The 15106-nt window shown below is 34.8% G+C and overlaps 1 protein-coding gene across 1 annotated transcript in view; it reads right to left on the bottom strand.

The window, feature by feature from the left end:
- LOC150105438 (uncharacterized) overlaps positions 1-15106 on the bottom strand; it is a 458416-nt gene that overhangs the window by 88736 nt on the left and 354574 nt on the right. The window contains exons 9-10 of the mRNA XM_090393963.1: positions 12865-12912; positions 3185-3243 (exon numbers count right to left, since the gene is read on the bottom strand). Coding sequence (XP_090250089.1) covers positions 3185-3243; positions 12865-12912 — 107 coding nt within the window. The remainder of the gene's footprint in view (positions 1-3184; positions 3244-12864; positions 12913-15106) is intronic.

The following is a 15106-nucleotide window of genomic DNA, read 5'->3' as shown; positions in this document are numbered from 1 at the left end:
AATGCTTCCAACTGTTTCCTAAGTTTTCCATAATCACCAGCTTTGCAGTTCCACATATACCCTTTTCATAGAATTTCTTATGAATTTCTTATGAATGGCTACCCAGGCAATCACCTCACAGTCACTCTCACCAAATGGAGGAAGATTAGACACTCGATTCAAAATCTCACTTGCAATATGATCCAATCGAAAAATTCAAATCTTATGTATTATCTATTGCATACTGCCTAAGATAGTTGTTCCTCAAGAACAAGAAATTCATTTACCTTATTCCTTGATGCCTGCTCTTCATATTTCAAATCAGTGTTACCATAAATATCCCCTTTTTCTTGCTCACTAAGCCAATTTTCCTATATATTTGTCTTCATGTTCCACATTCCTGGCTTATAGCCAAATCCAACTGAATATCTCATCCTATCAACCTCAAAACCTACTTGCACTGCTTCAAAATTCCAAAATGACTGCCATTATTTCCCACTTGCATCTCTACCTTATGTAGACATAATTCCCTCTTAGTAGCAGAACTCCCCTTCCTTGCCCCTCCTACCCTCACAAAAAAGATCAAATCAAATCAGGAGCAGTTCAGTCTTCACTAGTAGCCAATCAAAGATACCTGGCCCAAGGTAATAACTAATTATATATGGCATCCGGTGAAGAAAAGCAGCTGACAAGTGCCACCATTTCATGGTCCCTAATCACTATGATAATAGTTTTGGTTCTATGGACAATTTTCTCAAGTTTAAGGAACAAAAATCCCATTTTTCTAGGAGAAAAAGTACGTTAGCATGTGCCAGAGATTTTCTAACTTGGGACCTGGTCAAAAAAAAAAAAAGGCTAAAAAAGTAAAAGTTCCTCTAATCAGCGACTAGAATTTAACTTATGACACTCTTTCTATGGGCAATCTAGCTCCATGGATGGCACATGTCACTTCCACTGAGCTACACAGGTGCTCAAAAAGATATCATTCTATTTTTATTCCTGTTAGGATCATTCGTATCCAACTATGTTTCACTTATTTCAAAATGTCAACCATTTTTAAGCAAATAAAGTCAACCAATTCAACAATTTCATCACCCTTATTTCTGATTCTCCTGGTATTTGTAATAAAAGTAGAAATTCCCCCTCTCTAACTAGTCCTATCCATGCTACTCCTCATCTGCGACTTCTCCACACCTGCTCACCTTTATAATTCTATACCCTATATATCTCCCCATACTCATTCCTATTCTTATTCAACCCATGCTATCCTATTCCCATGCTTACCATCTCCATACATGCATTCATTTAATGATGAAGAATCCACTCTCATTACACTGTCACCTGACTACCTCAACTCCACCCTCCCCTCCCTGTTTAGCTTGCATTCCTGTTCTCACACATCTTCGCTCACACTGCTCTCCTCTCCAATCACAACTAATTCAACCTCTCCTGTTCTTCTCATCACTGATAACTTCTTCTGATCCTCTGTGCACATTTCCTTCCAGCAACAGTCTCTCTCTCTCTCCAGGAAATTGTCACCAAATTCATTTAAATACAGTCCAACTTTAAATCTTGCGAGAAATTATTTTTTTTAGGGAATTTTTGCTAAGGATTTTACAATTGTTTTCGTCCGAATTTCTTAAGAAAAAATGTACTTTGTAAGATATAAAAATGTAAAAGAATAATTTGCCGTTAGAATGCACCTGCACTTTAGACTTGTTAAAAGCTTAATAAGAGTTAAGGCAGATTAGCGCCAAATGCCACCATAAATCATAAAGGTTAAGTGGCCAGCGATGACGTCAATTCATTCATTGCTTCTGGCTAATCCCGGAATACTCCTATTATGAACAAAGAACTGAAAACGGAATAAAAGGCAATGCAGCACATGGTTCTGGGCTTTTTGGTCTTTGGCTCTTCACCTATGAGGTCTGCGAGAGCTCCTTTCTACAATCCAGGAGGTTCGTTTCCCTGCCATCGTCGCCCGATGTTCACTGCTGCCAGCTCGCTCTAGGCTCCCGGTAGCTATGAAAGAATCCCACGCGTCCGACGAAGAAAAGTTCTCAAGGATCGGCCGGACGAAAGACGTTCCAGTTCCAATGCGTATAACGGAATGTATGTCAGACTTTCCTCTCGAGATTGTTAGCAAATAAGCTATTAATTTGTTGTAGTATGTTATGTGTATGTAACTCGAAATCTTAAAGGATTGAGAGAGGTTACTTGTTAACTAGTGAGCAAAGTGAATGTGAAATAACAGAAAATTATGTATTGTTAAGTATGTCTAATTCACAGGTTGATTGTGATAGTGTTTGAAATAGTGTCATTTAAGATTTGAATATATTGAAAGAAAGTTGAATGTAATCCCTCCTGGAATACTTATAAGCCATAGAAGACACTTTTATATCAAGACAAAATGGGTTTTTCTGATAGTGAAAGCACTATAGTTCCTGTTGCTCAGATAGCAAATAAATTTGTGTGTTAAAGTGCTTTTGATTAAGTTAATCTTTAATTAACTTTTATGTACTCTGTATCACATCTTTTAGTTTGATAATAAATGTGTTTTTGTTTTGTAACTACCTGGTTTGCATTCCTTAGCCAATGCACTATCCCAAAAATATTAACGAGCCTGCAGGAATAGAATATAGTAACGAGCCACAACTTGTATATAAAGATATTGTGTAGAGGTATTAACTTTTGTCATCTTCTCACCCTGACTTTCAAACATAAAAAGATCAATTAAGTGCCGCACTCGTTACGAATAGACTTGTTACACGAGGTCTACCTAACAGCAAAAAAAGGGGGGAAAGAATAAGTTTAAGTATGCAGAAAAATAAACTTATAAACTAAAAGGTAAAGAAAACAGATTATTTTACGTCTCTTTTATACAGTTCCATTTTTTTTTTTTTTTTTTTTTTTTTTTTATACAGATAACTCAAAGTTAACTCTTACAGAGATGTCACATTGTTGTAAGATGTAAATTCAATAAGTCTATTCTGAATTAATGATAAATGAAACCCCAAACAAGGTCGTATTTTTAAGATAGAAGAGACCAGACCATCCCTTGCAGATAAGTGCATTTGTATGTAATTGGATTGTGTACATTGAAGCCATTTATTAATCACGCAAGAATGGAAGAACAAAGTTTATTTTTTGTAACAGTCTGCAAGTAACATTCCAAAAGTTAAAACAAACATCAACAGCTAGTTACCTCTGGTGATTTGTAATATGTCCTCAAAATATTGATGAAATCTGTGATAGTCAGCATTCCTGAAAGTAAAAAATTTTTCTTTGGAGTATCTAAGAATAAATAAACTAATGCTAATATTTTTATGCATTCTTTACAGAGTGATGAAATTATAGTGGGGGGGGGGGGGGGGGAAGTGAAGTATTATATTCTTTAAATCAATCAAAGAACAGGTTTTTAATATATAATGGTATTAAAAACAACACAGCATATCATCAAGTAAGCTGTGGTTAGATGACTATGTTTATTCTGTTCAGTATGTATGACAGGGTAGAACTGAATAAACATCAAAGCAGTTTAAATTTATCAGCTGGCTGAGGCAGATAGTGTCTCTTCAATAGAAAGTCCTTAAGTGAAAGATAATTTTTGTAACACGTGCAAGACCATCGCTGCTTACTGGAAGTGGCTAATCCCATTTGATTGCTAGAACAGTTTCCAGCATAATCTTTCATGAGCAAGATTTCACATTAAAAACAGTGCACATTACTGAACTATTGTCTGTTTGTGAGTGAAAAATTGCAGTTCCTTAAAGAATCCACCTATTAAATTCAATCTCACTTTGGAAAAAGGCTTTTTTTTAACTCTTGAAATGATTCAGTCGCAGGCCTAGGAATCAGTACAAACAAATTTAATTTTATTCACTTAAACAGTATTTACTATTCAAGTTGGTGGACCTTACAGGTGAAATAGCTTTTAGCTGAGCATCTCATTTAGTCGAGTAAGTAACATTTAACCACACCAGTGATTGTTCATAATAAAAGAGTATCAGTCCCCTAAAGAATGTCTCAGTAAGTTCTGAAGTATCTTGGTAGCCAATTTCTGAGTCTTGTTTTAACTTGTAAATGGTTTGCTGTTGTTAAAATTAAAATGAAAAGAAGAAACATTTTTTTCTAGATGCAGGAAGTCGCAATTCTCTCATGAAGAGATCGGCTTTCTTAGGGTTGCGAATACATCTTCTGTAGACAAAAGATAGGTTGTTGTGTAGCTAAAGCTATCATCAGCATTGACTTTGAGTTTCCAGGAAGTCACATGTATCTAAGTTGAAGAACAGGAGTTTAAGGACAAAACTCAGTGGAAGATCATTCAACTTATCGGTTTTTTTTTTTAATTCTAAAAAAAAAAAAAAAAAATCTTGAAACATTTGTTACTCAACATATTGTTTATTAAGTGGATGAGACTAGAATAAGGCATCTTGAGAAATCTAAGTAGGAGTCCTTATGCAGCAGTTAAATCAAGGAAATCAGCTACAGATTTTAGCATGTTCATGTTGGGTTGGGATAAAATTCTCTGACCTTGTAACAAGACAATATTTTCTCATTCTTCCTGTTTGTGTTGTGGCCTATATGACAAAAATCATGGCAAGTGCGTTGAATGAAATTAAATCTGTGGGTGGGAGGGAGGAGGAGGAGAATGTGTTTGTTTCAAGATATATTAAAAACTGCTAATTAAGCAGGTAAGCTAATAATTGGTTGATATATTTAAATTACTAAAAAGGTATAAATAAGTGAGCCACGAGAGAATAATAGGTGCGAAAAGAAAAGCATTCCCTAGAATGCAAACTAACTGTGAAGAAGAATTACTAATAAATTTTCAATTATATAGTATTATATATGTGCATGTATTCAATAAGTTGCTTGGGGTGGAGTGAATTACACATGATACTATAATCTGTAGACATGCAAATTTGTACTTGCTTTCCTTCTCATTTATCATAAGGTGAAAGAAAGATTTCTTTGCAAATATAAATAACCAACACTTGTACACATTCACATACTGTTCAGTGGATACCATTAGTAAATGGTATCCACTGAACTAATAATGCAGTCAGATGATTCATCTAGGCATGGCATGAATATGTATGCTGATGAAGCACAAAGCAAGTAAATTACCTTGTGCAAATAGTTACTGTCATGTTTATTTCTATTTCACTTTTTTTTTTAATTTAACAATCATTACCGAATAAAAGAATTTTCTTTTATTCAGTATGATTATGACCAGTGCACACTTTTCTTTACATAGTAATATATGTATACATAAATAATTTCCATTTTCATGCAAACATTTTATTTTAAGAAAAATGACTGTCTGGAAATCAGAACAGTCCGGTTCTTACGAAATGCAGAAAAATTAATAAAGAGAGATTTTATTATACAAGATTTCACTTCCTTTCATTTGTCTGTTGAAGACAGTGAGAACAAAAACATGGTTAACTATTTCCTGGCCAGAAAATGGTCTATGATACATGTACTAAAGCATAACAAGCAAGCTTTCCTTGCTAGAATGGGTGATATCAAAGGCTGTCATTGTTGTGTCCATTTTACTTTGGCATTTATCCTAGCATTTGTCTGAGCTCAGTAGCTATCAAACAATCAGCATTTACCTTAAATTTATCACAGAATTGATAAATAGTTTTATTCCAATTGGGAATATATTCTTTTCTTATCATTCCTATTTAATTTAGGTCAATGAGTTAAGGCATCACAATTTTCCAACTAGAATCTGCCTTTCATGTGGGTTTACTGTGGTTAATTGTTGTCCATCCAACTGTTGGACAACACTTATTGGAAGTCTATCCAATGCATCAACTTAATGTTAATAATCTTTGTTTAGATGCTGGGTAATAAGGAAAGTTCACATCAAATAGGTGCTAAGACTTTGAACTTAATTCTTTTAAATTCCAGAAATGATTAACTCAAGGCCAAATTAAAAGATATATTATGTAAGACTAAAAAGGCATACATGCCATAAACTTCCAAATTAATAAATATAAAATTATTAGATCCAAAGGCCTTCTTAATAAATATGAAACTACTTTGGATCCAAAGCCTTCTGAATACTAAAAATGATATAATTGGGATCTCTCTCAAAGCTATATAAGATTAATCCACTGGTTTTCAAACTTTTTGAAGTGAGCTCCGTTTTCGTTAAAAAGAAAAAAAAAATTGTACCCCCCTCCATCATTTTCATAAAACAATATTGAGCTATAATTTTCTTAATATGCATTTTATTCTAGTAAAACTAAGATGTTTTTAGTTTTTTTTTTAATAGTACACATTCAAACTAAACCAAAAAGACATATTTTAACAATTACAACTTTTACATTCCTAATTTAGTATATTAATCGCAAGTGCTTGTAATATGTTATACTGAAATAAGTGGATGGAATATCAAGTGCATGAAGGAATTGTGCTCAAAAATCATTCCTTCATGCACTTGATATTTCATACAACTGTTGTATGGAAAGCAAAGTCTGAGTTTGAAAAGAAACTGGCTCTGCTCAATATGCTGCAAGTAAACGAAAGAATGAACATGAAAGAATAACTCTTCTAAATGCAGATGGCATGATGGTTACAGACGCAGAAGAGGTTGTTCAACTAATGAGTGCTTATTTTGTTAAAAGCTATCAAACTGCTGTACACAACATTGAGCTCACTGCTACCTCTTCACTGGATGAAGAAACTCAAGTGTATGAGGAATTAGAGCTGTACACATTTGGAATAAGAATTCAGCAATAGCAACTGATGGGATATCAGCACATGTGCTAAAAGAGTGTTCGGTGAATTGGCCATTCCTTTGACCAGGATGTTTAATACGAGTCTCAGAACATGGAAGGAGTGTATGGTAATTCCATTGCACAAGGGTGGTGCAAAGACCGATGTATTTAACTATTGACCAATTAGTATCGTGGGGGGGGGGGATTGGTTAGGGCTCGCATTCTGAAATCGTTGGCAGTGAATCTCTACTTTGCAATGAGCAGCATAAGTTTAGTAAGGGAAGATTATGTTTTAGCAACTTGTTCACATTCTATAACAATGTTACCATTGAACTAGACAAGGGGAATGGATACACCATGATACTTTTGGATTTTGCTAAAGCTTTTGACAGAATACAGCATGGCAGACTTGCATAAATTGGAAAATATGGGTTTGGGTTATAGAATATTTGCATGGATAAGAGGATGACTGATTTACAGATATCAAAAAAGGGATGGCACCAGACACCTCCCTGGGTTAGAGTATATTGACCTTATCAGGACAAGGATCAATGCCCTGCCCACTTGAGCCCACACAGCTCGATGGGATAGTGATGACTCAAACTGTAGGGATGGCTGCCACTACAGTGAGACATTGTATAGCCCACTGTTGCTTCCACAGATGGGATCCACATACAAAGGTGGTCTCTATTCTGAACAACCACTTTAAGAACAAAGATCGGGTGACCACAGTGGAACCACATTATAGGACCTCCGTGGGTTTGCGTAAGCCAGACTTAGTGATTAAAAGGGATGGTAACATTTGGGTAGTTGATGCACAGGTGGTGGGAACAGGGTGCCCACTAGCCATAATAATAAGGTAAACCATAATAATAAGAATAACCAAGATCTAGTTAGTAAGATAGAGGAGCAGCATGGGACAACTCTGAGGTTTACCAGCGCCACCATCTCTTTACATGGCATATGGAACGCATATAGCTATAAGGACTTAAAACAGCTTGAGCTTACACAGAAGGATATAAAAGTTCTTTCCTTGAGGGCCTTACAGGGCACACTAGTGACATGGCATTGCCACCAGATAATGACTACAATGATAACTAGAACAGGCATAGGATAAAACGCTTGTAAAGGCTTAGGCCTATATCAAGTCTGGAAGAGATGTCTGGACATGATGCAAGGGTAGTACTGCCCATAACCAGTACAAAGATTTTTTTAAAAAAATAATAATAACAAGTGGTGTACCACGAGGATCAATGCTTGGTCCACTGTTATTCAATCTATACACTAATGATATTGGAAAGGATCTGGCAAGCAACATACTGCTATTTGCTGATGATGCAAAGATAGGTAGGGTAATCATGAATGCTGCTGATATGCAGTACTTGCAGAATCATTTGAATAGGCTGAAACTGTGAGCATGGGAAAATGGATGTCAGTTCAATGCCAGTAAATGAGAAGTCATTCACTTTGGTGTGATTAGATATCTAATGGCATATTATATTAGTAGGATTATGCTAGAAGAAACTGATGAGGCTAGGGATCTTGGAGTGTTAGTAGATAGGAAGTTGAAGTTCAGGGGCCAGGTAGCAAAGAATGCAAATACAACTAAAAAGATAATTGCAATGCTGAAACGAACATTCACATATAAAGATAAGGATGTCATTTTGCCTCTTTAGAAGGCTTTGATAAGACCTCACTTGGACTACTATGCACAGGTCTGGTCTCCTTTGTGATTCCATTGTGATTCTGATATACTGGAGACAGTGCAAAGGCAAGTGTTAAAAATGATATCAGGATGGTGGAATACTGATTATGAAGACAGGTTGAGAATTTTTAGAATGCAGACACTAGCAAACAGAAAGAGGGGTGATATGATTGAGACTTGCATACTTCTGAAAGGGCCATACAAGATTTCAATTGATGGAATTTTTCAATTTATGGAGGGTGGGGAAAGGACAAGAGGGCATCTCTGGAAGCTGAGAATGAATGCTGCTAAGAAGGGGATGAAGGGTGCAAGCAGCGTGAATGAATTCAAGAATAAGTATGATGGCTGGTGCGTGTAGTATGTGGCCTTCCTCGATGAGTCCCTAACTCCCTGGAGGTCTCTCTTAATAATAATAAGAATTTCTTTGCACACCCCCTAGAAAGGGTCTCATGTACCCCATAGTCTGAAAATCCCTGGATTTTCAGACTGCGAAACATTTACACACACAGATTCATAATATTGCTGAATTGTTTGACAAGTTAATGAATATTCTATCAGTCTACTATACCAGGAATCTTATTTTTTTAACAGCAGAGAATAACTGTTCTTTAGACTTGGTTCTTTATCAATTTTTTTCTCAAAATGTATTTTTTTTTTTTTTTTTTTTTTAACTTCAAAAAGATTATACTGAATGAAGAAATATTGTATCATCTTCTATATACTGTCATACTGAGAAAGAATGCCCTCAGATTAGGAAATCTAATCACAAATTCATCAGTGAAAATAATTTTTCTTAATATCAATATAAATGGACTATATCAGGAAAATAAGGTTCTTCATTTGGTACTTTTATATTTCAGATGATCTAACTCCTGCACTTGTTTATGAACAAGTGCAGGAGTTAGATAATCATTTATCATATTACTGTCTTTGAGATAAAAGGCTTTTTTTTCTTTCCATCATTTTTTGAATGTCGAAATGAACACCTACTGAGGAGTCTCTTTTCTGGTACTTTCTGTTTAATTACACTAATAATCTGTCAACCGTAGGATTCAGTTGTTTTTTTCTTAATGGTATATATTACAACACAGAAAAATAAGTAAATAATTTATTAACTTATTGCTGATATTTCGCTGGTGATATAACCAGCATCTTCAGAGCACAAAACACAGTTCGTCACAGTACGCGAGACTATAACAACATGGTGTAATCAACGGATTAGTTAAACAAAATTATAGCAGCAACACAAAGACTCGAGTCCTGATTTTGGCCCCCCTCTATCTGGGGAAAAAAAAAAAAATCAGGACTCTAATCTTTGTGTTGCTGTTACAATTTTGTTCAACTAGTTCGTTGATTACCTTGTTATAGCCTCGCGTATTGTGACAAACTGTGTTTTGTGCTCTGAAGATGCTGGTTATATCACCAGCGAAATATCAGCAATAAGTTAATAAATTAATTATTTACTTATTTTTCTGTGTTCTAATATATACCGTTAAGAAATAAACAACATGTATGATGAACACGTAAGTCTGCCCACTTGTCATAGGATTCAGTGTTTTCTTAAATATTAATTTTCAGAGATTACTTGTATGAATATGGCAGTTAAAGTTTTATACACACTTCCCAAACAAATCCCTCTGGTCTCAATTCTTAATTTTCTTCCTGTCCATCTGTCTAACTACAAACACTTTTCAAGTGCAGCTGTCCATTTTCTATGAATGTCTGTTATGTATATGCAAATGTTCAACTAAATGGCAAGTGAGAAATTAATAATTGTTGCCACATTGTCATTAGCAAAACAAGGGGTCTTTATGGAAAAACTATTAATGTACATTTAGCAAATTCCCTTAACTAAATAAATACCACTGAAATTAATACAAATATCTAATATTTGGAAAGTACATTTTAATCTAAAAAACACTATTTTTTTAAACATGAATATCAATCTAATCTAGATAGCCAGGAAGTGAACTAATAATATCAATTTATGAAACAAAAAATTGCAAAAGTTCGAATATGCAAAAACAATCTTTATGATTTTTTGGATGCTAAACATTCAAACAACATGTAAAAGCAATTGTAAAGATTAGTTTTGATTTTGATTATTTTTACATGATAAATGGTTTGGATAACATAACCTGAAAAAATACACTTCTTGAGATGAAGAAAGATGACTGAATAATTTGTACATTTTTTGTCATAAATGACATAATTTGTACATAAATAATACAAAGTTGGGTAGCACAATAAAAAATCAAGCTGATGTTGAGAGTTTGCAGGATGATTTAAATAAGCTAGCAAAATGGGCAAAAGGTAATGGATGTCAATTCAGTGTGGAAAAGTGTAATGTTATGCGTTTTGGGATTAAAAGATTACCAGCTGTGTACCACATTGATGGAATGGTACTCCAAAAGATTGATGAGGCTAGGGACTTTGGGGTGTTGGTGGATAGGGAGATGAAATTCAGAGGGCACATTGTAAAGGTGTCCAAGTTTGCACGTAGGATTACTTGGTTATTTAACACAATAACATCCAGAGATAAAGAGGTTATTATTCCCCTTTATAAGGCATTGATACTTCCAGATTTGGATTACTGTGCTCAAGTCTGGTCACCTGGATTCCTTCGAGATGAGGAGGTTGTGGAGAGGGTTCAGAGGAGAGTGACTAAGTTGGTGAGTGATGTAAAAAAATGCTCCCTACATTGATAGATTGAGAGCTTGTGGATTGCAGAGGTTGGTTGATAGGCAGAGAAGAGAGGATATGATAGAAACATTTAAATTACTAAAACGTTTTTATAAGATTGATGCAGGGGAAATATTTCAGCTGTGGGATAGTGATGGAAGAACAAGAGATCATCCCTGGAAATTACGGAAAAGTGTGGTTAACAAGGATGTGAGAACTAGATTGTTTGCTTGTAGAGTGGTGAGTGGGTGGAATGCATTGCCTGACTCAGTTGCGAGTTCTTTGTCTGTAAATGAGTTCAAGAAGAGTTATGATAGATATGGTTTTGATAGTTTGGGTCTCCCGCGATGAGTCTACTGACTCCATGGAGATACTGTAATAATAATAATAATAATAAACAATTCTAATAGAGAAAATAAATTATTAAGCCTCACATGAAAAGAATGAAATAAAACTGCAAAAATTTTCTTGAAATCAACCTATGCACTAAATTTTGTCTAGATCAAAAATTTGCTTCTCAAAAATTAACATTATTATTACTACCCTAAGATGCCATGGAGTCAAAGACTCATTTAGGAGATCCCCTTTGTCATACACACAGCTCATTATACCATGCTTTAAGCACATTCAAATTCTCTGCAGACATCTCTCAGGCAATGCATTCCAAATCATTCACAATTCTCCATGCAAAAAAAACCCCGTTTCTCACTCCATTGCTTACATCCTCCTTATACAACTTCCAGGGAGAATGATATCTTGTTATTCTCCAATCTCCCACTATTCTATGAAATCCCTCTTGAATGTTAAACATATAAACCCCAGACAAACTTGTACATCACTATCATATCATCCCTCTTCCTCCTGACTCCACTAGACTATCTGAAAGCTCTGCATGCTATTTATAGATACTTTTGATTCTTTTTTGTTCTTCCTGTATTTCCAGAAATCTGAAGCTTCACATTATATTTTCTTGCACCTACCGGTATCTTTAAATTAGTCACATTTAACTTATGTGAAAGAATTATTTGTAGATTGGTAGTCAATGCTAGAAACTGCCTCCTTATTTCTGATACATATCACTGTTAACAAAAACACAAAAGCTTATTTTTCTCCAATATTACCTCCAAGATTTATATGTAGAACAATAAATGACTAGTCTTGACAGACAGATGAATGTCTCTTGCTCCATTAAAGGTTGGAGTTTCCGATTCCATTGTAGCACGATTTTTAGCAATATCTTCAAGTAACAGACAGTGTTCAGTGCACTAAGCACTAAAAATTATCATTATTTTAATGAAGACCTGAAGTAGCATTAGCATTCAAAAAATGAAGTGAGCTTGGTATAACTACCAAAGCAATTTGCTATTCAACAATCATTTAAATTATCAACAATTTTATAAATTATCAACAATTTTAAGAATTACTTCATCTGATTTTTCATTTAATTAAAATGAAAACTTAATTTTTATGGCAATTTTGTATATTTCATTTCTGAAAAGGACATTCAATTAAGAATTATGATTTTTTTTTTATAATATATATAAAAAAAGAAGGCCTAGGAAAGAATTTCACTAGCCAGACACTAGAATCCAACTTCTAACAATCTTTCTTCTGGCAGTCTAGGTTATAAAAGCAAATACCACTTCCAAAGGAATGCACAGGCATCTGGTATACATAACAGTTCAATTTCTAAAATGATCACTGATTAATAAAATCTTAAATATCATCCTCAAATGCTAAAAGTTTAGGCAATAGGCAACCTACCAATGAATTTGTGCTTTGCAACATCCCAAAGTGGAGCTGCTCTGATACCTACAGGAAATATAATTTAAAAAAAATAAGATATTAAAATAGCTCTCAGTCTAAGAGCAGATAAATCTCATTAAAGAATAAAAATAGTAACAAGATAAAAAAAATTCATTAAAAATTCTAAATTCCAAGAATGCACTAAAGAAAGTTTTTTTCACTTGGTTGGTTACAAAGTAAATTATACATGCTAGAAATTATTAAGTATCTTCATAAGTAAGCTAGTTGTAAAGTACTGAAAGATACTTTAACCACCTTACCAGTCATTATGGATCAAATATGAAGCCTCATACACTTCATATCCATCATATATTTCAATATAATATCAATGGTATTACAATTTTATTAAGCACTTCGCATTCATGATAAACTGGACGTATATATACGTCTTGGCCAGTAGCCTGGTTAAAGATACTTCACAGTCATACTAGTGATTATTATTTTTTACATGCAAACTTTGTTCGCTTACACTCGGATAAAGAATTAAACAAGAATACAATTTCTTGGCAAGTATAATTTAATTTGTAGTAAAGTGAAAAAATTTTCTACACCTACCTCTGGATCCAGGTTATTTTAATAGGAGGATACACATCTATCTGCTACTTGTGAATGGAAAATACATGAATTTTGCATTAATTCAACCATGGTATCTTCCTGGGTGTTGGAATTTTGGCAATAGATACTTTTTCACGTACTCTTGAACTCCCTCTTCAAAGTGCAACTTTCCCTCATGGTACTTGTTTGCTATCAGACGTATTTAGCCTTAGGTGGAGGTTACCACCCACTTAGGGCTGCACTCCCAAGCAACCCGACTCCACAGAGATCACACTCGATGGAGACGGCATCAGCTATGGGCCTCGCACCCACTCTGGGTCACAGTACCATTCAGGGGGCATTTGAGGGCCTACCCGTTTGCCTCTGAGCAGTTTCACGTACTCTTGAACTCTCTCTTCAAAGTTCTTTGCAACTTTCCCTCACGGTACTTGTTTGCTATCGGTCTCACGGACGTATTTAGCCTTAGGTGGAGTTTACCACTGATAGATACTTGTTTTTTCCCCTTTGGTTTTGCTTTGATATTTTTTGTTTTGCTGGCACTAGTGGTGGTTTTAACACCACCACCCCCATTCTAGCAAAGGATTATTTAAGTAAATATAAGATTGCTGGTAGCACAGTTAATATCTGCATTGCTGGATTATCTTTGGATGCATCACAGTTACATACTATAGTATGCAACTGTGATACTATAGTAGTATAGCTACAGTGTTTGCTGGTAGTGTAGAACGGTTTCCATATCACAGGATTATTTAATTTTCAATCTTACAACTGAAAGGTTTCTATTATAATTAAATGCATAGTTTTACCCCCCCCCCCAAGATAATGATACCAATTCCTTCCAGTTCATAAAATCTAGGAATTGAAATTCCAAGATGTGAAGAGGCAAGACAAGTGACTAAGGTTTTAAAAGAGATAGTAAGGGATGGCAAGATTTATTCTTTTATGCTGTATGGCAAAGAGAAATATTTAGTTGGAGTTAAAGATGTGGAAACTAGGGATAAACTATTATAGGGTTCTACATTTCAAAGTAACACAATAACTCCTTAATGGTAGGAAGCCAGGTTAGAACATCAATGAATTCTTTATCCAGACATTCTCAAAATGAGTTAAAATCAGTAAAATATAAAAAAGGTATCTCAAGTCAAGTCACCTTCACAAGGGACATGAAGACAGCCATACCAAATTTTCTTGACATCAGTACAACTTGAGTTATGAACTAACCTGAGGTGCAGCTATATTCATATAGTCACATCACAGCAGCTAGAGGAACTGTATTGAATACCCCACATTGGACAAAATGGGACATGACCCCAGAAGTGGAAAATTTGGATATGCACAGTAAAATATGACTTGACAATGCTCAACTACCAGACATGGAGGATTCATGACCCCAATTTCTGGGCTTATACTTAGATTAATCAAGGTACTGGTTTCCATCTTGATCAAATTTATATACAAGGTGGGTATAATTAAAGAGGGGGGGTGTTCAAGAGCCCTATAGCAAAAAATGTATTGGATGAAATTCAACCAAACTTGATTGAATTTCATCCAATAAGTACACTCTGGACCACTGGATTTTAATTTACAGAAAAAAAAAACTAAGTACAAAATTCTGCCACCAGCAGACACTTGGCGCTAGAATCGT

Source organism: Typopeltis vanoorti, chromosome 6 (assembly GCF_054136105.1).
Source record: "Typopeltis vanoorti isolate ZY-2024b chromosome 6, IOZ_Tvanoo_1.0, whole genome shotgun sequence".
Classification (NCBI taxonomy): Eukaryota; Metazoa; Arthropoda; class Arachnida; order Uropygi; family Thelyphonidae; genus Typopeltis; species Typopeltis vanoorti.
Note: the sequence above shows the minus strand (reverse complement) of the source record. Positions and strands in the feature narration are given on the sequence as shown.